At 42.8% G+C, this 24,150-nt stretch overlaps 1 protein-coding gene across 1 annotated transcript in view; it reads right to left on the bottom strand.

The window, feature by feature from the left end:
* The window catches only part of dpf1 (double PHD fingers 1), a 53,033-nt gene that overhangs the window by 17,544 nt on the left and 11,339 nt on the right, over positions 1-24,150 (bottom strand). Inside the window, exons 2-8 of the mRNA XM_049576465.1 lie at positions 20,504-20,533; positions 19,806-19,966; positions 17,747-17,854; positions 16,898-17,025; positions 12,506-12,595; positions 11,351-11,429; positions 11,077-11,208 (exon numbers count right to left, since the gene is read on the bottom strand). Coding sequence (XP_049432422.1) covers positions 11,077-11,208; positions 11,351-11,429; positions 12,506-12,595; positions 16,898-17,025; positions 17,747-17,854; positions 19,806-19,966; positions 20,504-20,533 — 728 coding nt within the window. The remainder of the gene's footprint in view (positions 1-11,076; positions 11,209-11,350; positions 11,430-12,505; positions 12,596-16,897; positions 17,026-17,746; positions 17,855-19,805; positions 19,967-20,503; positions 20,534-24,150) is intronic.

Raw genomic sequence — 24,150 nt, 5'->3', positions numbered from 1 at the left:
GCGCATACTTTGTGCACACACTTAAAAAGAGCCACTTAGCCACTGCAGGCTTGTGTCCCTGACGATGAAGAGTTAAAATGCAAATAATTAATCCTATTTTGTTCCAGGGAGAGAACCGGCTGGGAATGTGACTGTGAAATCCTGTTTGAATTGTGCCCAACCTCACATGGTCCACTATACTGTGTGTCAGCCCCATACTGTCACGTGTCAAAAATGACCAGCTGGCCTAAAGCAAAAAAAAAAAAAAAAAAGCATACAAAGGAGAAATTTACAAAAAAGGGCATTTAAAGTGAAAATCTGCATCTCATCATTTGTGGCATTTTGGCACTGAAATATGGAGTTTGAGTTTCTGTAGGTGGTGCAGTTTCCTTTGTGTGTTCAGTCATGGTGGCTATCGCTGATTGTGCTAACTACTAATTAGCATTTTACTCCAAACAAACCAGAACTGTAAAAGGCATATTTGTGCACCACAGGATTTTCCCCAAGAACAGCACCGTAATGTGACAGAGTTTAGACGAGAATATGGAAAAGTTTTATGGTATAAATCACTGTTGCATTACGTCAGTTCACATATGAACATTTATAAGACAGCAGAAATTATTTATGAACACGGCATCTATGAAACTGTTGCATTGTTGGTTTCTATTTCCCCTTCTCCTCGCTGTGATTTACAGTAACAGCTACAGTCAATCACAGGCAGTAAAACAGACAACAAGCAGACAGACAGCGATGGATGGTGGGTGAGAGTGGATTTGGGGTGGGGTGGGGTGGGTTGTGGTGGTGTGGGAGCTTATCCAAACATGGCCAAGACAACTGAATAACACAAAACAACCAGCCGGCAAGCCACAGCACCACATGTTAAGACAGAATACCAAATGAAGCAGACTCCGATATTACCCTGCCTTCACCATTCCAACTGTCTGGGGGAATCTATATGATGAATCATGAAGAGATTTTTTTTTTTTTGTATAACTCTCTGCTTCTCGCTCTGCTTCTGTCTTTGTCTGTTTTCTCTCTCTCCTCCTATTCTTTATGTTATTCTTAATGAACTCCTCTGTGCCCCCTCCGCTCCCTCTCTCTGCCATACTTCAACTTCTTCCATTCTTCTTCCTCTTCTTCTCTTTTCTGTCTCCTCTCTATTCTGCTCTCTCCATACCTCTCCTCCCTCTCCTTTCCTACCTTCCTTCTCCCTCTATCTCTCTCTCTTTTCAATGTACATAACAGTGTACTCTTTAGGAGGGAGCCCTGGCGGTATCTATGGCAACCGGATTGCTAGGCAACAGCCGATTCTCCCTTCCTTTCCTGCGCCGTGCAGCAGCGGCAACAATCAACCAATCAAAAGCTGAGGAGGAATGCCGGCGTACGTGAAAAGTTCAGAAGACATCCAGAAAAGCAGTGCATGCTCTCTGTTTCCACATGTGAAGTCCTAACATGGAGAAATATGAAATGAATGAACATAAAGTCAATATGTCTTTGCACTGGAATACAGGAAATTAAAATTGACAGTGTGTTATTACACAGAATAGGCCTGAAAAATGGAATTAGATTAAAAAAAACCTTTTGAATCTGAATGTGAAACCTGTTGTTGCTGTGCACATGCACACACAGACACATAATAGGCACACATATGCTGAATAACGTGCAATTACACACCACTGGAGTCCATTGCAAATAAGTTTAAAAGTCGCCTCATTAAACACAGGCGTTTTTGGTACTCTCTACTTCAATTTTTGGTCTTTGTTATCACATTTGAGAGGAAAAATGAGGCAAAAAATCAAAAGAAAGAGAAGGAGAGTTTGAGTTTTTAGAAAAGTCCACTTTTCCTTTAGAAATCACAGTCAGAATTTGGAGGTTTGGAAAGTTTTGGTGGCAAACAGCATTAGATACAGAGACTTAACAGCTTACAAGACCCAGCGAACTGACAAAGTGTAGTCCCAGTAGAGAAACACATCTGTATCTGCCCAGCGACACCGCTATAAATGGCAATGTAATAGCTAAAGCAATAAACACGAGCGCTGGAATCTTACCATACTTCAAATCAAGAGAAAGACAAATACGTAGGGGGAGAGGGAGAGAGAGAAAAAAAAACAGAGGCAGTGGTACACATATGGAGTGACAATAGACTGAGTGGGGAGTGGCCATTTTAGGTTCCTAGTGTTGTTTTATATTGATGTTGGTTGATCAAAATTCGTCCTTCACTCCTCTGTCTGCAGACAGCGGGAGGAGGACAGGGAGGCCATTTTGAGACACAAGGCAAAAAACTGGAGAGAGGGAGAAAAAAAAAGCCCACAACAACCAACAATGGTGAGTAGGAACAGAGGGACGCTGACCTTCAAAGGGCTCAATTACATGTCACACACATACACACGCTCAAAGTTGGGCACGATTGCCCATACAGCGCACTCACATGGCTAGGTGACACACATTGGACACACAAATACCAAAAAAAAAAATGCATGTGTGTGTGTTGTGTGCATTTTTTAAACACACACACATTCAGACACACACTCGGAGCGTACCCGCTGCTCCACACCGTAGGACCGTCTGTCCGTCCAGATAAAGTGGCCTCTGAATCTCAGTTTTGATTTGAGAAGGGGGGATTTAATGACAACTATCCTCCCCCCTCCTCATCCTCCCTCCCCCCTCCTCGCTGCCTCCCTGTCTTTCTCTCATTCATTCACAGTTGCTTTTTCTCTCAGTTTGTGTCCATCTCGCAATCTATTTATCTTATTCCTGCGATTCTGCTCTATTTTCTTCTCTCTTTTTCATTTACCTCTTTCTCTCCGTACCCACAAAACCAATTTTCAGGTGGACACTGCAGGGCCGACCTCTAAAGTAAACATCCCCCTTATTCATCCACTTCTCCTCCTCCTCCTCCTCCTCCTCTTCGTCTTCCCCCACCCTTCCCACCATCACATCAATGCCAAAGGAGCCCCCTCCCCACCCCACATCCAACTCTCCCTTCCTCCTTCCCTTCTTTCCTCTCCACCTCCAACCTTCTGTTTGGTGGAAAGGAAGTAGACTAAGAGTAAAAAAAAAAAAAAAAAACATGGTATGTGGCGCAGTCATGAATTTTAATGGCACTGCTCATTTTAAGTAAATAGTACATCAGCTGGGATCCAGATATAAGGGGAGGTTCAGTAGTGGTGGTTGATTCCGGTGGTGATGATCAGTGGGAGTGTAGACACAAAACAAAGAAATGAATTAAAAAGGGAGCCCAAAGTTGGATGATGGATGAAGCAAAGCAGAGGAGAAGAGAATGGAAAATGAGAAGCAGGGAGGGATGGGAGAGGAGGGTTAAGTGAGGATGCAGAGCAAAAGGGAGACGAGGGAAGTCGTGAAGGATGGACGAAGAGAAAGAGAGAGGGAAGGAAAATCTCATCACCTGGTGGAATAATCTTTCATTTATCACACTGATGGAAAAACAAGGGGAGAACCTGGAGCTGGATCAAGTTCAGAAAAGACAGAGTTTCATAGTTTTTGTGATAAGTTTCAGCTCACACTCGTGTCGTGGATGCAGCATGCATGTACAAGCTATAGCGTCTAGACAGCTTTTTGAGCCAGAATATAGCATGAATTATGCATGCAGGGTTGCTCTCATTCGGGGGAGCAGTGTTAATATTATTACATATGTGGCAATATACCGAAGGGTGGAGGGTGGTGGAAATTGGGGAAAGCTATAATGCCGCACACACATTAATTCACGGACACTCACACGTATGAACACACTCGCAGAGCCTTGCAAATGCATGTGCACTAATGCATGTGGACACACACATACACACCAAGCCAAAAGGCTAAGCTTCCTTTTTCATTTCAGTAGAGAAGATTGCATTTTCTGAGGCTGTGTGTGTGCGTGTGCTTGTGCGTGTGTGTGTGTGTGTGTGTGTGTGTGTGTGTGTGTGTGTGTGTGATTACTGACTGTTTGGGAGGGAGTGATGGGGGATATTAAACGATTCAAATGCTGTCTCTCTTGCTCTCCCCCACTGGAGAGACCTAAGACTGCAGCATGGCCACACACACACACACACACATACACACACACACACACACGCACACACGCACACACAAATACTGGGCCAGTCTGTTCTGTCAGACAGGCCAATTTAAAAACACACACTGCCAATTAACCGAGAGGCAGCATAGTTTCAGTGTGGACATTGTTGTAGTGCAGCATACACAGATAATGTGGATATATATGTTTTGTGTGTTTATCTGCCTTCTATTCTGAACAAATTGCTTGTTTTAAGCACGAGAGGAACAAAGAAAGTGGATGAATCGTCTGTGCGCCCCTTTCAAATGTCCACAGCTATTTCTCTTGTTTTTTTGAGTGTGAATAACTGTAGCCATTTGGCTAACGATTAGTGGCCAAAACACAATCTCCCGCAGGATAAATGCATACTATTGTCCTTAAAATAAGTGCCCGAAAACAAACAAAGCACGCAGACAGAAGATAACACTGAACAAAAACCACACACTGATAGAAAACCGGCCCTGAGGGTGAAAATAAATAGCCACAAGAAACAAAGACGGCGAACAGTTGGTTAGTGTGGAAGCTGCAGCTGACAGGAGGGGAGGTTTGAGGTCTGAATCATGACCTGTTCATAGAAACCTAAATATTTGCTTTGCTTGTTGTTTGCTGGCATTTATTGCTTTCTTATGGTGCCCATGATACATTTAGCAGAACCTTCGTAGCCTTACACTAAGTGCAATCTTGGGATGTCGACCCACAGTACTCCTACAGTAAGTTTACTGTAAACGACTATTCAATGCTTTTGATGCACGGGTGATTTTGTGTTCTCAGACCTGGATCCTTCCCGGTGTCACAGTCTGTGCCTTTGTCTGTCCTCTTCAGCCACATCCCCACTTCCTCAGTGACTGTTAACCAGATGCCTTTGGACATTTTCACCAAACTTCTTCATTCACCTGCTCACCTGTTCTCACTTCCCTTATTTGTCTCTCACTATTTACACTGGTCCACTTCTATTTTGTATGCCAGTTCATCATCATTGCTGTTACTGTCTTGCCTGTTAGCTGTCCGCCATTTGGACTCTCTGCTTGGTCGCAACACATTCTTACTCCAACCTCGTTAACTATCCACGTTTCGTCACGGACTCTCCATGTCCACAAACAGCGTGCAAGGTACCCTGGGTGCGTTGGTTGTTGATGTTCTGGGAGGCCGTGTCGAGTTCTGCCTGATACATGCATTGTCTTCTTTCAAAATACACTTCCATTTTCACAGCAAATTTACAGTTTACATACAGTGTCTTTCAAAATAAACGCATTAAGTCAGTACAACGCAAATATATGTTGTTTTTTTTTTGTTCAACAACAAATGCATGTCATCGGGTTTAGAAAAAAAGTACAGGGGTGGCTTTATAATCTTACAAGATGCGAACACCGCTCTCTCGGGTGCAAGTCAGTGTTTGTTGGACCCATCCCGCATGTCCCACTAGGTTTTTCGCTGCTTTAACTTTTGTTCTTGTCCCACTGCGTTTCCCCCTGACATCGCCGGCCGCTGTTAAACTATAACAGTGATCGGCCACATATCATGCCAACGTTAAAGGACAGCTTTTTTCGTCTTTGTCTGACGCTGCAAGTCACTGCCAGGCACCGCATTTTGAAGACTGTGGAGTGAGGCCGGGTTGGCTTGTAAAGCCTGGCCCACGCTAGAAGAAAAACTAGAAGAAAACTTTGTTTTTCTTGCATGCCTCCACGGAAAACAGCAAACACATTGATTTATTGATTGATTGGGAACCATGTTTAACAAATAAATTACAAGTAAATTCTGTGTTGAATCCCATTTGATGAATTCAAAAGCCCTCTGAAACCTACAGGAGTGCTGGCAATTCTTGAGGTTCCTCCCATATAACAGGATATTGGAATGTAAATATTGAGCATGTATAATATTTGCGATTTAAAATTGTTGCAGCCAGGATGGTTGATGTAAAGAACACTCTTAGCATACTCCACACCACAGGTAAACCCAGCAAGATGATCTTAAGAACCATCAAAAAAATCAGACTCTGCTGATGATTGTCGGAAATGGGGAATCAGGCCCAAAATCGCATGTTGTGTGGGCTCGGTCTAAGCCATTTTAATAAATCACAGAATTCATCCTGCTGCTTCCTCTGTTTCCTCTGTTTTTGGGTCCTTCCCCTGTTGCCTGCACTCTCCATCGTGACACCAGGCTTTGCACTCGGCCCCTTTACAGCTTCAGGAAGTCTGCCAAAACTTAATAACTCTTACTTCCTGCAGTTCATCTTATTAAATATAAGCCAAAAAGTCCCATAGGGAATGATGCAACCAATATTCAGTGGGAGTAAATGTCCCTGAGCAAGATGTACATGAGCCATTTTTCATGATGGGCATTACAGCTTGTCCAACACAGGTGTAAGTAATAACATTTACAGTGGCCACATTCCATTAAATCGTTCCATGCTGTGCCAAGACATGGTTGATATATATTGGTTTATTGGAGCACCTACATGGAATGGAGCCATCATCGGTGAAGGAAGGACAACTTACAAATGTTTCACTTTTATAAAATGAGAACTTTTCAGATAGCGCTCTTCCTTCATAAGACGATGGCACTCTTCATGCACCTTGTGGAGCCTCCAAACCTCACTGCCAGAGAATGTTGACATTGGATGATTCTACAAAACTCTGGACTAAGTTCAGTGACATTGCAAATGCTTTCTACAATAGCTTAATTTAGTGTATTTCAAGCTAACATTCAAGTACAGCTGAAGCTGATCGGAATGTCATTGGTTTTGTAGGTACATTTGGTGATAAATCAAAGCACTGGACAAATGCAATTGGCATCTGGTGTTCAAGGAATCACCAAACCATCCATCCAATAGTTGTCAGGACATTTCTCTCAAAACCATCAATATGAACTCTACAGTGGTGGAAAGGAAAGTTCAGTAGATCAACACGGTTGATAGGATTAATCCTCTGAGGAACGTGTCTGTACAAAATTTCATAGTATTTGATCCAGTAGTTGTTAAATGGGCACTGTGTAGGAATTTCTCCCGTCGAGTGTTGAGATCGTATATTGCATTCAAACGGATAGCGCACTCTAGCGCCTCACTGTTTCAAATGCGTATTGCAACAACGGTAGCTGCTGTGTACCAAAAAGCTATGGTAACATTGATGAAACCATGTCATCCAATACTTCATGGAGTATTCATTCAGGCTCCTACACAGACACACAGCTGTTAGCGGCACCGTTAGTGGCGCTGGTCGCTAACAGCTGTTAGCCACTGTTAGCTGTGATTCTCCTTCAGCAGCTCTCTCCACCTGGGAAAGGCTACCCTGATGTTGACCCTCGTATTTTGAAATTGCCAGTCACAATGCCTTTTTGCCTTTTTTCAAATGCACCGGCACCTGTGACTAGCCTGCTTGCTGCTGCTTTTCATCACTCTACCTGCAGGCGGAAACGGGAAACCGACAAGTGAAAACGCGAAAGGTGATTCCGTATTTCTCAAGTATGTCCCTGTACGTTCAAGATGGCGCACATACATGATGAGACACCGGTCACAATGTATATGTAAATGAGAATTTCGGAGCTTACGGACATACTTAGATACACTGATGGAGGTAAATACACATGTGCCAGGACACACTTTTGACTGCAAAATTTGTTTGTCTCAAAGAACAACTGAAATTGTTACACATAGTGCCTTTAAGCTATTTCAGTCTAGATCAAAGTGGTGGACCACCCAATAGCTCAACGTAGCTGTTATAGAGCTATGCTGCTACTGTACCATGGCTACAAAGACTTGTTTTCTAACTCTATTAATCTACGATATGCTGCTAAAGGAAAAACATCTCTGCCCCTGTCTTTTAGCATCTACATATATACCCAGTCTGGCAAGAAGTGCTGGAAGCATTAACGAGCACTACCATGGGTCTTCATTATCACCCCATGATATTCTGGACCAGTGCATTAATGGATAGTCATTAAGCTATTGATAGCTGCAGCCATACTGTGTGCTGTCAATTGAAAGCTACATACAGTAGAAGCTGAGATATAAATGTAGAGCTAGATGGCAGTTTACCAGAGCGTATGACTGGTGTTTGTTCACTGACAGTTATTTAGAGCTGATGAGTGTTGATTGAAGAGCAGTTTGTTCCCTCATTGAGATGATGTATCTTTGCAGCAGCTGCTGAAACTGTCTGAAGTGTTACATTAACTCAGATAGGTGATGACGGATTGAGAATGCAAAGGTGAACACCATTCCAGTCCAGTTCCTCTGAGCGAAAGCAATGCTGATCATTTTGTTGTAATTTGAGGTCAGTATTTTATTACATCGAATGCTTGTCCTTTTACTAGTATGTTAATAGTGATCTTTTTTTTCCATATTATCCAGACTAATGTCTATATGATTCGCTGTGCTTGTCAGCAGCTGATTCTGCATTCCAACTGACTGTCAGGCCTTAAACACAAAAGGTCTGACAATGAATTTAGCCCTGAGCTACAGAAGCCCGGAAAGTTAAAGGTTAAATACTACATCATTAAAAAATCAAAAAAGGTAAAAATTACCCTTTGGGCTGAGTTAGCCTTGGGGCAAACATGCAAATGTTGCGGTGTCATGTGTAACCGCCATTACTCTTAGAGTCCCATATTTAGGCTATCAGCATGCTGAGCTGTGACAATCATGTCTCAGATCAGATACTTGTACATATACATGCTGTTTTAAGGGTGCAAGTGTCCCTGAGAAATCTAGCAAAATGCAGTGCACTATGAGTCAGTGTATGGTGCACTAACAATGGTCAAAAAGTCAAGTGTGGAGCATTGGACACTTGTCACCCTCAGTGGTCACCATGTTACCTATGTAGCGGAAGGGACGGGTCTGTAAACACATTTCAAACTTGTGAAATGGCGGCCAAGGAGAAGACGACCACAATGAACAACGAAACATTGTACAAATGTAAGGTCTACATATGTGGCTTAGGAGTAGAGGGGGTCATTCACTAATTGTAAGATCGACGGTTCGATCCACGGCTCCTTCAGTCCTTATGTTGAAGTATCCTTGGGCAAGATAATGAACCCTAAATGATGTCATCAGCATGTGTGTGAATGTTTAAGCTGATAAGCAGGTGGCACCTTGTGTGGTAGTCTCACTCACCAGACCTTTCTCAAGAAAAGAAAGGTCTGGCTGGGCTGACTCTCACTTTAAGATTGGAGAAAATCTTGTGTGCTTGTATTTCTTTCAACCAATCACAATCGTTCTGGGCGGTGCCACAGCAACGGTGCGCTTGCAAAAATATTGCCGGGGGGAAACAGGTTCTGGTGTAACACACCCACAAAAATATCGCCTACAGGACGCGAACCATGGCAGAAAAATGGCTACATCCCCACAAGATCAAACACCACAAAAGTTAGTAAAGGACGTGTTGAAAATGGTTGAAAACTGCTACACAACCAGAGGTGGTAGGGCATGACTTCAGCAGGTGGCTCGTTCCGCCCAATGAGAGGCTGATCTATGCAACGAACTTCCGCCCACTCAGACTACTTGTGTGGTAACCTTGGCCGCCAGTGTTTTTGAGTGCGCTATTGAAGTGCAGGCCAATTTATCATTTTCATGTGTATTTTTCCCTACCACTACACTGTTGTCGGATAAAAGCCATCCACTGTTTCCCCAAGAATAAGAATGGACATGTGGTGGTAGCTGACGGAAGGGGAGGGGTGGTTTTTTTTTTTAGGTCTGTGAACACAGCCCAGGCGTAACTCTTCATGAGTTCTTTTCCTTCAGCAGCAGTGTGTGGAGTTTGAGTCGTGGGGTGGATAACTGATCAGTCAGTCTGATCAGAGCTGGTTAGATCAGTGGGTGAGAGGAGCAAATGCTGCAGAGGCGAGTGAAAGCAAACTTTAAGACCCAACGCAATGAATGGTTAAGTTTCACTTCTGTGTCTAGAGTGTACTTTGTGCTGTGAGAGAGTTCTGCAATGAATTACCGAATGGTGTATATATTTATTCCAACAGCGCACCTAATGAATGGTCCAGCTCCAAAAATACAAAATCAATACATGGTGGCAGATGTTGTTATCATGGCGGGCTGCAACAAATAAATGAATGCATGGGAAACCCTGCCATCAGTTTGTTTATTGGGTTAGTTCTGTGACAATCAGGTACTGTGATACGATAACCATAACGATAATGTGAATACTAACATTAGCTGGCTAAATGTGGCTAGCTAACAGCAGAACATTTTACCATTTGGCACATTCACATCACGCGTATTGTGATGGAAGTTACATTGTTGTGTTTAGGCATGTTTAATTGCAATTCCCCAAGCAGACGAAGAAAAGCTGCCAAATCATGCAATCGCTGTGTTTGATCTGAGACCACTCTATAATGTCAAAATGTGTGCACTACGCAAGTAAGTACATAGTATACGCAGTGTAATGCATGTAAGAGTGCTAAGGGAATTATCTGATTTGAGACACGGCATCAATGTCCAACAGACTAAAATCCTGTTTAATGCAGGAGACAAACATATACTGCAGCAGGTCTGCACATGTTTGAGCCCTGTTTGTCCCCATGGACATACAGTAAGGGTCAGTCCTTGTTGTCCTTGTCTCTACAGTGGCTCCCATCTGAAACTGTAGCTGCATAAAGCCTGCTCAGCCTGTTCATCACAGCCAACGTCCGACCCTTGTTTAACCCAAGTCGAGAGTTGGGTCAAGAAGCCGAGTCGGATGATTCATGGTGACCCATTTCGATCGACCACAAAAACACAGTGTTAACCTGCACCGCTGCATCAGTCTGAAAGTGGAATCAGTGAGAGCTGAAGGAGTCAGCTAAACCCAGTACTCCACTGGGAGAAATCTTATCCTTCATCCACACAAGTGCACACTTTGGATTTGACTCAGTCAGCACTGTAACTATCTTTAATGCTGCAGGAGGAACTCCAGCACGATCAATAGTTCTTGGTAATATTCTGATTATTAAAGATTGGTGGAATGACCCTGAAACTCCTAAAAGTATAACACTCCACATGAAGTAGAAATAAAATGGATGATGATTGACAACCTGACAACTACAAAATATTCAGACAGCAGACTCACGCTTGTGGTTGTTCTTGCGCTGAAAGGGTAGCGTGTGTCGCTCTGAGTCTTCTTCCCCCTCCTCATCTGCCAGGTGTGTGTGAGTGTAATGGTAACTCAGCCCTGGGCGGTTCTTATAGCGCTTTCCACAGACTGTAACACACACACGCACACACACACACACACACACACACACACACACACACAACCACAGTGTATACGATTGTTCCTGTATAAATTAAAAATAAAAAAGTAAGGAAAGTAAGGAATAAAGACATAAAGTTGCAACGCTCACTGTCACAGACGTAAGGCTTGTCTCTGTCTTCAATGGCAGCCGGCTCTTGTCTCTTCCTCATGCCCCCGACACCATAGGCCTGCAGAGACAACACACACACACACACACACGCACACACACACACGCGCGCACACACACACACACACACACACACACACACACTTGTGAGAACCCAGACAGCCGCATGCAAAATCACACATGTTCATAAGATACAAACAAAAAGTTTGAACTTCCACACTTGTCATCCAAGTCATGCATGCACACACGTACACAATAAAAAGAGCGTAACAGCAGTGTCTTTAAGCACACACACACACACACACACACACACACACACACACACACACACACGTTTGCATTCTAATCATCTGCTCTCAGTGTAAAGCTCCACTTCCAGCAGGAGGGGGCTGATGACACCTAGCAGGGGAGCAACAGCTCCAATTAGCAACCCTGGTGTCTGTGTGTGAGCCTGTGTATGTGTGTGTGATGATTTTCAGAATACATTGTTAACACTTGATTATCTTCCCATAGGACGCCCAAAAGGAGTGAGAAAAAAAACCTTCCTGATCTAATCAAAGATGTTAAAAAAAAGAGGTTGTCCCAGCATGATTTAAACCTCTAGATCCTGTTGCATTTATTCTCTGTAATAACTGCTGGTTTGTCGGATGACATATCACCACAGACATACAGAGAAGTCAAACACACTATGTGAAATATGCTAAATAAAATCTGTCTTAAACTTAGACCAGGAAATAGAAAAAGTTTAATTTCTGCAGATGGCAATTAGCACAACTTCTCTATGTGTGGACTGAAATGGAAACTTTAATTTAATTCTTACAATATTCATTTGACACCAGCAACAGAAGGAGAAGTTGTGCTAACACTACACATCCTCTTAGTCTAAATCAGAATAACTTAAAGGCTGTCATGTTATAGTGTAATCTACATCAGGACTCCTTATACTATCTGTTTGACGGGCAAGACTCTAAACTTTCACACCACAGTCTGACTCTGAACTTGATCTGGGTCAACTGTGCAGACTTCAGCTTCCTGTGCTTCACTCGTCGACACCAGCAGTAAAACTTTCTTTGGTGGCTTGTCAGGTCAGTGTACAATGACCAGGGAAAGAAAGAGATGAATTACGAAATGTGTTACCCGTGCTTTGGTACGGTTCTTGCGCTTCGGGACGTCTTCCTCCATCTCGTCCACCTCCAGCTCATGAGGGAAATCTCCAACCAGCAGCTTCTGTGACAGAGAGACAGATGGACTGTTAGACAGGTTCGTTAATTTCCTTTTTCTACTGTTACTTTCCTCTCTTTCCTTTCCCCTCTACCATCTCGGTCTCTACTTGTTTTCACCCTGTTTCACACGGGCCCATGGGTGGTCATGAAATTGCATGACTTCCTGCTGGTTTTGAGAGTATTTGCATAATCCCAGTGCTGGAAACAACCTGAAAAGCAGAACCATTTCCACTAAATATAGCCAAATGTGACTCCATTTAATTGCAATAAACAAGTCGATTTAAGACTTCCTCAATTAAAGGGCTACACCATGCAATTTAGTGTTACACTTCTAAAAGTTAGGGGTGCACTGAGAAAAATAACCAAGCAGCAGAGGCCAGCATATCCTGGTTCTTCACAAACACTGGATTCTACATTTCCTGTAAAGTTACACAAGCCCTTTTTAAATAGGAATTGTACAAATTTGCAGGAAAGCCCAATCAGTCTTTTTTCAGCATTGGCAGTATAAAAACAAAATCGGGGAGTGCGGCAAAATGCCCCCTGCCTACTTTTGTTTATACAGAATGCGCCGTTTTTCGGGGCAATGGGGGGCGTGAGTAAGTAACAAAACGTGTAGCTCAGCATGTGACGTAAACATTGACGTACTCCAAGGGAAGCCGCGGCTGGTCAGTCCTTCAGCGATTCTCTCCTAAGTTGGCCTGTCCTTCATTGTTTCCGTCATCTGACGGTTAATGGCCTCTTCGTTTGCGAGGACAAGGAGGGTGCACAATTCCTTGTCTCCTCAGTTGCTCATCTTTACAGTGTCTGTCAGGTTTGCATTTCCCTCCTGCTACTAGCTGCTCGCTAATTCCTGCTATCAGCTGTTTCCTGTTTATCCACCGCCAGTGGGTCGCACGTACAGCATCATCAACAGCTCCTCCCACAAGTCTTCAACAGCCCCTCCCGTGGCGGAAGGGCACCTCGTTCTTTTTAAACCAAAAAGGTTCCGCCAATATGTCTACCCTACGAGACGGAAAATTGGGCACCTCGGATCAACTCGCCAATCCGGCTCTGTGTGTCTAAATGCTCGCTGCTTGCCGGCAAAACAGCCCAACATTCGCAGAAAATCTGGCAGTGTAAAAGGGGCTAATGATCCTTTACCTCAGACTGGCACATATGGGAACTTTGTCAAGGCCGACCTCTTTTTGGGGGGTTGAAAGCCAAAGATTGATGTCAGTGCAATTTAATGTGTGTTTGGATTACAATTTGACGTGTCTGTATTCATTTATTTCTTGTAAAACAAAGGTTTGTCTAACACACACGTCTAATAATTGTTTTGTGACCTTGCCTGAACTTGAGCGTTCATGATACCTTAATAAATTGAGGTTAAATGCCATCATGTCCCTTCAGTTTCCCCCTGTCCAGATATTGCTAATCAGGGCATTTATATTTGATTGGGTCACCAGATATCTTTAGGTTAAGTGTTGTCAGTAAATAACAAACCTGTTAACAGCCAACAGTTTGATCTAGGCTGAGATTTAGTTGGAGACATGCTGCTATACTGTATGACTGTAATGTTACTACAGCAGCCTCCCACTCAAACGTTAGCTATCCATCAGCAGTAACTGTCACCAGCATCATTTAGCCATTTACCATGCTGACAGTGAATATTCACATATACTATGTGCCTCAGATTTCAGTGTGAAAGCCTTGGTTACACAACAGCTTTTCAAATTTTTCTGACAGCATGTTTCTTTTCTCCAAAAGTGGACATGGAGTTGGCGATGACGTGATAAAGATCAGGGGCCTCATTTATAAAAGAGTGCTTAGGATTCATACTAAAAGTTGACGTGCGCCCAAAAGCTGAAAATGGCGTGCGCCAAAAAATAATCTGATTTATAAAACTGTGCACACGCACACTTGCACACAATGTTCTCTTTATAAATCACAGACCTCCTGGAGTTGTGCGCACCCAGATCCGCCTCATATTCCGCCCTCTACACGCCCTAGTTCAACCATAAATGGTCATGCACATCACCTCATGAATGCAATCTGCATATAAATAAGCCGGCATGCGAGTGTTCTCTCGTTGTGAGTCACGACAAAGGGTGAGAAACGAACTAAAAAAACAGAATTTCTCCAAGACTGAGCTAGAGACCCTTTAATGGGAGGTGGAGGACTGAAGATTTTATTTGGTGGCCACAGCAGTGGGATCACTAATAAAAGAAAGCAAAAAAAGTGGCAACACATCAACACTGCTGATGCTGTCAGCTGTGTCTGTGGGACTGCATGGACAGTGACAGAGGAAAAAAAAAGTGGTCTACTCCTTGACTAACATGTAGTTAATGTGTTGCTTTTAAATTTGAGGATGTCTGACATTGATGGGCAACATAAAGAATCACATTTATTAAAAGTGGAGGCAAAAAGGAGTATGTGCCAGTGCCATCTTGCACAATTACGCACGAGCGTCACCGCAGTATTTATATGTTTATGGCAATTAGTCTGATCAGACACCCGGCCTGAATTACAGCATGAACCAGTGGTATCCCTGTCCCAAAATACAACGTGTAATTTGAAATACAATTCTGGATTTAATTTCAATGATGACGTGGATCTAAGGTGGATATAGCGTGACATTAAATTTGTGTGAGACATCAATAAAAATCTGACTCCACTTCTCCACCTCGCCGTCTACATCACCACTTCCCAGTGTCTCCAAAATGTGTGCACGCATGACTCAGAGTTTGCTTACAGGTGCGCACATTCTCCCGCCAAGTTTATTTTTATAAATCACAATCTTTGCGTGGTAAGTGGCGTATGCCACTTTCAAGCCCCGTTTTGTGCGTAAGCAAGCTTAATAAATGAGGCCCCAGGTCTATAGCTTGGAGCCAAATCTTGAGTTGCTATTTTCTATTTTTCTATTTACGACATTGCAGGGGAATGAATCGGAGATCGGCAGCTTTGGATTTATTGCTGGTGCAACCAACTACATAGAAATGCTTTTGCTTGCTTTATGTATTCAGTTTAGAGACATGTTTTGACCTCTTCTGTGTACTCTGTTGCCATCTACGCTAAGCTTGCTACGCTTGTTGTTTTCCCCCAAAAAGGGGGCGTGGTGATGACAGCCTACTCTGGATGACATATTGCCGGTCTGATGTATCTCTTTTATGAGACAGTCTCTTTTATGTGTACCCCTCCTCATGACAAATAAACTGGATTTCATGTGTAAAATTGGTGGACTGCCACTTTAGAGGAGTGGGCCTGCGAAATCAATACACTTCATGTCAAATTCAGCGAATATCTCCTGTAAATGGTACACTCCCTCTTCCACATCTTTGCACACAAGGAACGGAGCTACATCATGATGGTAATGAGACTGAATAAAACCAGAGATATTACTGGAGCGTCTGAGGGATCACTAACGAGAGAAGTGTAATTGTGTGAGTGTCGATTTCAAATATCAACAATCTTTCTCCAGAATCGCTGACTCTACCTTTAAGACAAGAGGCTTTTAGCTTTTCTTGTCCTTAGTGAAGAAAAACACCAGCTGTCAAGAGACATTAATCTGGTTGTGGTTATTACAAAAAGAGCATGCATGACACATGATAGCAAGTAATAAGAAATCTGATAGATAGGTATTAAGGGAAGAGTTAAGTAAGGAGCAGAGTGTTGAAGCAATGGCTGACTTGGTAAGCCCTGAACTGGGCTGGAGTCAGGGGAAGCCCTGGATTAGAGGCCCTGAACACTTCTCTATCTCTCAAAGGGCCACTGTGAGGGCCATTCACTCAACTGCTGATTGATTAGCTGTCTGTCTAAGCTCGAGAGCAACAGCCTCGAGCCGGTGAAATACTCCAGCCAGATGGGCATGAAGTTTTTGCTCAGAAGTTTCTGAGTGGAACATGCTGCGTAAAGGATGACAAAGAAGTGGATCGACTGCCCTCAAGTGTCCCTAAAATAATTGTTCACAAGGTTGGGCCCTTAAAACACGTGAGTGGAATCCCGGTCAAAAAAAAAAAAGAATGAACGCAGTGCAATCACACACAATCACAAGCACACACACACACACACACACACACACACACACACACACACGGTGCCAGGAGGGAGTTGTCAGAGCTGCGGGAGTCTGTGTCACCGCCAAAACACACACTCCGAGAGAGACAAAGGCAGAGACAGACAAAGAAGCGCAAACACAGAGGGTAATACAGACAGATGAAAAGAGACAGACAGCCTGACATAAGAACAAGACGCAGAGAACAACAAAGTACAGGAGCGAGAGAGAGGCTGAGAAAATGAGACAGGGAAGAAAGACAAACCAGAGTCTCACCTGACACTCGCTCATTGGCTCTTCTTCCTTGGTTTCTACCTTCTTGTCCAGGGTTTCCCCGGCGAGCAGCGACTCCAACACAGGACCATCTGGGATACCCCCCTCCTTCTTTAGAGAAGCCTCATAGTCTGGAGAACGAGACAATTACAATCAGGAAACAGCGGAGAGCTCGCATTCATGCTGACATGCTCAGTTGAGCTGACAGTGCCCTGAGGAAATAAAATTTGGCTGGTTCATGAAGATGCAAGGACTTCAGCTTTTGCAGAGTGCAGATGCTGAAATGATCATCTGCAAGACTGTGTACTGCTTGTGGGAAGCGTCCACATTTTCTTTACAGATGTTTCTCTTCATGTAACCACCTGCTAGAGTGTCAGTAAATTAACAAATTTGCAAATTATTGCCAGTTTAACTAATAACTGACTATATTTAAAACTTCAAACAAAACATGAACAGAGCTCTGAGCCAGTAAGAGTTAAAGTGATTTCAAAGGTAGAATAAAAAAAAAGTGGAGGTGGTGATATTTTCTGACCTTTAAAATTTAGAAGCGCAAGATGCATCTTAACCCCGCCTCACTAGTGGCCCATTACAGCTTCACAAAATCATGGTGTGCAGTTAAAACATAGCTCAAATCCACAAAAATTTAAATAAATCCCCAATTCCAAGATTTCAAAATGTCAAAATGCTGAATTTTGGGGACGTGTTTAGAAAATAATATTGTGTACAGCACATGTGATGCTGTCGTTTTTCAAACCTCACTAGCATCACTTCACAATTAGCAATATTCACCCTGTGGATACAAAGATCTCACAGTTCTGTCAGTGGTAAAAGTCAAAATCCCTCCTTAATTACCAATCTTGAACTCGATCGGTACAAGTCGAGGGTCCTCCAGGATGTTTAGCCGTCTCTTCTTGCGCCAGCAGCGGGCAGGATATGTGTACAACTGACCTGGAGCATGACCTGAAACAGAGAGGAATACACAGCTCCGTTACAGGACATATTGCTATGGGTCAAACATTAACTCAGGCATGAGCAAAAAAATGAATGGTTTGATAAAAAGATAAAAAGATAATCACTCTATTAGCATTAAGTATGTCTACTTTAGGCACAGCAGTGCTTTGAGCTAAATGCTAAAAGTAGAGCTGCCCCCTAATAGTTGACCAAATGTTAGTTGACCAGAAAGGTCATTAGTCAACAAGATTTCATTGGTCACTTAGTCGCAGGAAAAAAAAAAGTGAAACTCTATTAGGAGCTGTGCCATGTGGGAATTTACTTTGAAATCACAGACACAGGAAGTGTCCACGCTCAGCAGTCAGACAGGAGTCAGGTTAATTTCCAGGGCTGGTACCTGCGGTTATTCCACAGGCTAGTTAATAACATGTCGGGCAGGAAATCCAAAGTGTGGGATCATTTTGAGAAGGTGAAGGACAAACCCAAGGTGATATGTAAACTCATCTTCATTGGTCGACTACAAACATGACGTATCATCTGAAACATGGAAGTAGCTACATGCCCATTAGCCCACAGCGTCATTAACAGGCGGCTCGCTCAGTGTGTGACGTGCACTTGGAGATAAAATATAGGCCTATATTAATGAAGGTTCATTAGTATGTTTTTTTTTATTTCTCTGTAATGTAGCACAGTGTTAACAATGTTACTGATACTATTCTTTTTCACACCTTCAACTCAAACCACCAAAATATATCATTTAATAATTAAATTGATATCATAAACATGTGGGCGACTAGTCGACTAATGGCTCTAAATGACGATTATTGGTCGACTGGGGAAATTCTTAGGGGGCGGCCCTGGCTAAAACATCTGCTAAGAGTCCTAAGATTTGCCAATTAGCACTAAAAACATAGCACAGTTGAGGATGATGGAAATTAAATGTGTTTTTCAGATACATTCATTTGTTTGATCACTAAAATTGATACAGTTTTTCCAGATAAAGAGGTGAATTTAGGAACCAAATTTCATGGAATTCGCCCAATAGGTTTTTAGACATTTAACCACAAATGTCAGCCTGCAGGTGGAAGAGTTAAAGTTCATCCTCTGAGGACCATGAATTTATAAAATTCCATCTTAATCCATCCAATAATTGTTAAGATATTTCAGTCTGGACTCCAGCATGGCTAAAAACACATAAGCAGCTGTGGTGTAAATGGCTGCCTAATATGGTACTTGACACGTTTCAGCGTTTTTTAAACACAAACTACTTTCTGTTGGTTTTTGAAAATAACTAGCCATTAAAAAATGGCTACCAAATATAAATAAACCTAAAATCTTAAACACACATAAAATGTTAATTGATTCAATTTTCAATTTAATTCAGTACTAATCTATGCAAATCAAATTGTAACTAAAAACTAACAAAGAAAGGAGTAGTACTGGCAGACACCAGGCAAAGCCGACAAACTGAAATCGTTAACACACTCTTGCACACACACCCATACACACATAAGTGCATTCTCTCTGGAATAGTTGGTGCCAGCGGCGTATCATTGCCTACAGGGGTGTCTGATTCACTGCCAAAATACACTGATGTTACAGAGAAAGAGAAAGCGATGAGGAAACACCCGATGGGGAAAGTTAAAAAAAAATAAATAAATAAAATAAAAAAGTTGAGGTCTGAAAGGTAGGAGGCCTGGAAAAGAGGGGGAGGAAATGAGGGAGAGGGGAGAGGAAGGAAAACGAGACAGAAACAAGCAGAGCAGAGGAAGGAAGGAAGCCGCGGGACAAATGACTGGAGAAAATAATTTGTGTAGCACAACAGCTGCTAAACACAACACACACACGCCAACAAAGACGAGTGCTCTGAAGAGCTCCTCAAGCCTCGGCCAGCCACTTGGCGCTTTATTCCAATCCACGGCAACACACCTCACACCCTCACACACATAGAGAGACACACCTGGTCCGCGGTGGTTCTTCTCCATCCAGATGTAGCAGTTGCTCTGGGCCACGCCAGTCTGGGAGTCAAGGAAGGGGAGACGCATGGAGCGCTCGGCGCATAGACGGGCATTGTAGCTGCGACAGTGTTCAATGGCCTCCTTGTAGAACTCTTCACCAAGACTGAGAGAGAAGAGGAGGGTGAGGGGGTCAAAGATGAAGGACAAAGGGGGATTAGAGCCCAACATTAGCAGGAAACCAGGATGCCAAAAGCGTGGCGTGGTTTTGTGTGTGTTTAGTGTGTGAGTCAAAGGAGGAAGTTTCATGGACAGGTGTAGGGCAAGTTGTGTGTGTGCAAGCTTCAAGCTGCGCCACTTCTGGGGGCATGTGTGTAAGTCAAAAGGGTCATTGAGTGGTCAGTCATGGATAGTTATGGTGTGTTTGTGTGTATGTGTGTGTGTGTGTGTGTGTGTGTGTGTAGGCCCAGTCCTATTAACCTGGGTCACAGCAGATGAGCTGGCAACTACACACTGTTAAAGCCACACACTGTCACACACAGGCAGCACAGTAACACATTTTTCACGGTGAGTACAAAGTATGCACTGTATCTTCTCACCTGTACACGTGTGAGTTTGATTAACATTCAGTGTAATATTCTTTTCTTTGTTCCTCCCTCCCTCACCCCCCTCCTCATTCCCATCTCTCATCCCCCCCTCTTACCTGTTCTTGATGACTGCACCTCCAGATTGCCTGTAGGGAGAAGAGGAAGAAGAAGAAGAAGAAGAAAAAAAACAATAGATGTGTGGTGAGTCACTCCTTCACTCCACCCGACTTCCTCCCTCCTCCCTTTCCACTTCTCAGTCTTTTACGAAATCTTTCCTTCACTCTCTCCATCTTTTTTTAAAATATATTTTTTATGTTGTTGCATGTTTAACTTTCACACTCTGTCCATGTCTGGCTGCACTCCTTTTTTTTTGTTAATTTTCCTTTTTCTTCACACTTCTCCCTCTTCTCTTTGTCTCTCTCGTGTTAATCACTCCTCTCTTGTGTCTTCCTGCTGAGTGCAGACATCAAGGTCACTCTGCTATACAGACGGTAGATACAGGACACACAAAACTAAAGCTACACGCACACACACAAACACAAAGAGCTACAGTGCTAGGCCAACAGCGATCTCACAAAAAACAGTGCAGCGCAGCCAATTGAGCCTCGTGCTCCTTTAATACAGTCAGACTCACGATGGCAGTTAAGGAAAAATGAGCAAAATCTAACAGTACAACCAGAAATATCGTCTTTTTTATTCGTCTTTCCTGTCAAAACATAGTGCCAACATTACCCACAATGCAGTTCACCTGCCATCAGTTCAGCTGGAGAGTCACGTGTGTCATGCTAGCAGTGGCTAATGTAGCCTTGAGCTGCTCAGACTGTTCTCGTGCACTGTTTGTACGTTTTCCTACAAACAGTCATGCACCAAACTTAGTAATTTCTAGTAGTAGTAATTTGTGCATAACCCACATATTTTGAAAGGCTGCGATCACATGTGTAAAGAAGGAAGTGGTCCCGAGTGGTCCAATCAGAAGGCAGGTAGGGGGCAACAAAACACAGGACTTTCCACAGGACTTTGAGTGAACACTGAGTCATTTTAAGGTATGTCCTCACCATGTTTCTATTCCTACACCTAACCACAGACACATTACTTGTCAAAACCTAACCTATTATGTAACTTTACATTAAGGGCATAACGTCATTCATGAACCCTTCTATGAGGAGCCTCATGCAGCGATGAGAAGCAGGCTACAGAGCTCTGATAAGCTCACTTCGGTCTAATTCCACCACCCCAGATTCTTTCATTTTCAAACATCAACCTTAGCTGACCCCGAGGACATTTACCCAACTTGTTCTCATTCCTAGGTTGACCTGGGAGCAGAGTTGGGTATAACACGTTACTTTGTAACGCGTTAGAGTACTTTGATTACTTTTTGCAGTAACGAGTAACCTAACACGTTAGTTTGCTGTTTGAGTAATCAAATACTTCAGTACATTTTCAAACAAGACATCAGTTACTTCCGTTACTTTTAGAACGCTGGTCCTTCAGCTCCAAAACAACAACGGCTGTGGTTTGGTTCTAATAACGGAGATAACGTTAAACCTATCCGTCTGAAAGAAGCCACGGAGCTTGTGGCTCACTACGTGGTCGGAAAAATGCTGCCATTGTCTACAGTGGAGTCTAAATAGGTGGAGTAGGACTCGCTGACAGACATATTTCAGACTCAGGACTTTTATGCCTGGTACACGCTACACGCTGGTACTCACCAGTTATCCTCGGTCGTCTTTCATGGTGTGTGTGATGTCATCGGGTTATTCTTGTCCTATTTTTATTTTACTATTATTTGAGTCACTGTGTGTGTGTTCATGTGCCAGCCGACATGTTGTTGTAGTCACCTAAAAGCGTCAGCAGATGGCAGGAGCTACATTTGAAGCGCCACACGTAAACCGTCAAGTTACTGTACTTCCACAGGAAGTTCTGACAAATGTTTCAGAATAAAAGCCTATTTAGAAAATGGAGGGATTCTCTAGCCGAGGTTATAAGGGGCTTTTAATTTGAAACAAGTGTTGAGTTTGAAATGATGGTGTGATATGTTAACTTTACAAAGACAACGGAGCGGATAAAAAGTAAATATATAAAAACACAGAGGGATTAATAAATAATGTAGTTTGTTTCAAATGAAGCTGGGAGCCTCTGCAGTTGTGGTGAGTAAAAGCCCCGCCGCTATTTGTTAATGTTATTACTTTATGTCCGACCGTGAGGATGTACCATTGTTTGCTAGCTTGATGCTAATGACAGTAACGTTAACTCAGCGGGTTGACAAAGTGCCTCTGCTGTTTCACACCATCATTTCCCCCTTTTACTCTGTGTGGTAACATCCCTAGAGGAAACATTAAAAACGCTGGGGTGTTGTTGTCATACAGTTGTCTACAGCAGCAGATCGTTCTGTGTTTCTACTGGTCAAAGTGACGGCTGTGATGGGAGAATTGGATCTCAGTGAAGAGCAAGTGGCCCATAACTTTAATTTTGGAGACAAAAAAATGTAGGCTTAGCGCCCTGTGGTCCATTGCCCAATAGGAAATGTAGAATACTCAAAAGTACTTTAAAAGTGCTTGAGTTACTTTTCTCAGGGAGTAACATTGGAAGTACTTTTAAAGTAATTGAGTTACTTTACTCAGGGAGTAATGCAGTAAAGTAACTGGTTACTTTTTAAAAAAAAGTAACGCGGTAACATACTTTGATTACTTTTAAAGTAACCCTTACCCAACACTGCCTGGGAGTGAGACCAGGTTGGTTAATCAGACTGCATAATGCTCCATGTGGAGCCACAAAGGGCTTGGTCCAATCTCCAACACCTCTGAACACACTTTGATGTGTAAAATCAGTGGAGTTCCCCTTTAAATAGGCTGCACCTGAAGGCCACAAGCCAAAATGATAAAGTTGTTGGAAATGCTACAAGTCTTGCTGGTGTTATAAACCTCTAAAAACAGGCCACATGCAAAATAATCTGTTATATAATGATAGAAAAGAAACTGAAGGGTGTACAGTATCAAAAAAACAACAAAGTATTAAGTTTATTAGGGGCTTGTGTGCCAAATTTGGTAATGACTGGATGAAATTTGTTGTTTTAGAAAACTGTTTTGGTAGAAACAAATATAGCCGCACACCATGTAGTAGTAGCAGTAGAGAGATTTGAATGCTGTGTAACGTTTCAAGTCAGCAGCTCCTTCTCAGACTTGAATGTCACACAGTAAAACTGAGGAGGAGCTGCTGACTGGAAACGTTACACAGCATAAAAAGGTGTGCGGATATATTTGTTTCTACTTTGCTAGATTTTTTTTTGATCCAGCACCCACTCTGTTTGATGACTAGGATGTGTGTGTGTCTCATTCTTATTATCATTATTATTTTTTGTTTTGCAGTAATTCATAATTTTGAACCTGTGCTGTTGGATTCGTCATGATCCAAGGAATCTAGGTGAAAAATAATTCGCTTTTTCAGGCAAAGAATGCCCAAAACGGCTTTCTTTTTTTTCCCCCTATGAAAAAGACTGCATATTAGCGTTATCTCCACCAAAATCCAATCAATCCAATCCAGTTCCTTCTTGGCCTCAGGCTTAAATTTGTACAAAAATTTACTGAAATAGTTTTTGCGATATCTGCTAATTAACAGACAAAAAGCAAACAAACTCACTGGACTAAAAGCCTCCTTGGCTGAGGTAATTATTGAAATCTGCCACAGCAACACTACAAACAACACACTGTGAAGGTATAAACAGAGCAGATAATCATCTCTGAGCAGAATAAAAGCAAAATTGAAA

This window comes from Epinephelus fuscoguttatus, linkage group LG5, assembly GCF_011397635.1.
Source record: "Epinephelus fuscoguttatus linkage group LG5, E.fuscoguttatus.final_Chr_v1".
Lineage (NCBI taxonomy): Eukaryota > Metazoa > Chordata > Actinopteri > Perciformes > Serranidae > Epinephelus > Epinephelus fuscoguttatus.
The sequence above is the reverse complement of the archived record's forward strand: the minus strand, read 5'-3'. Positions and strand labels throughout refer to the sequence as shown.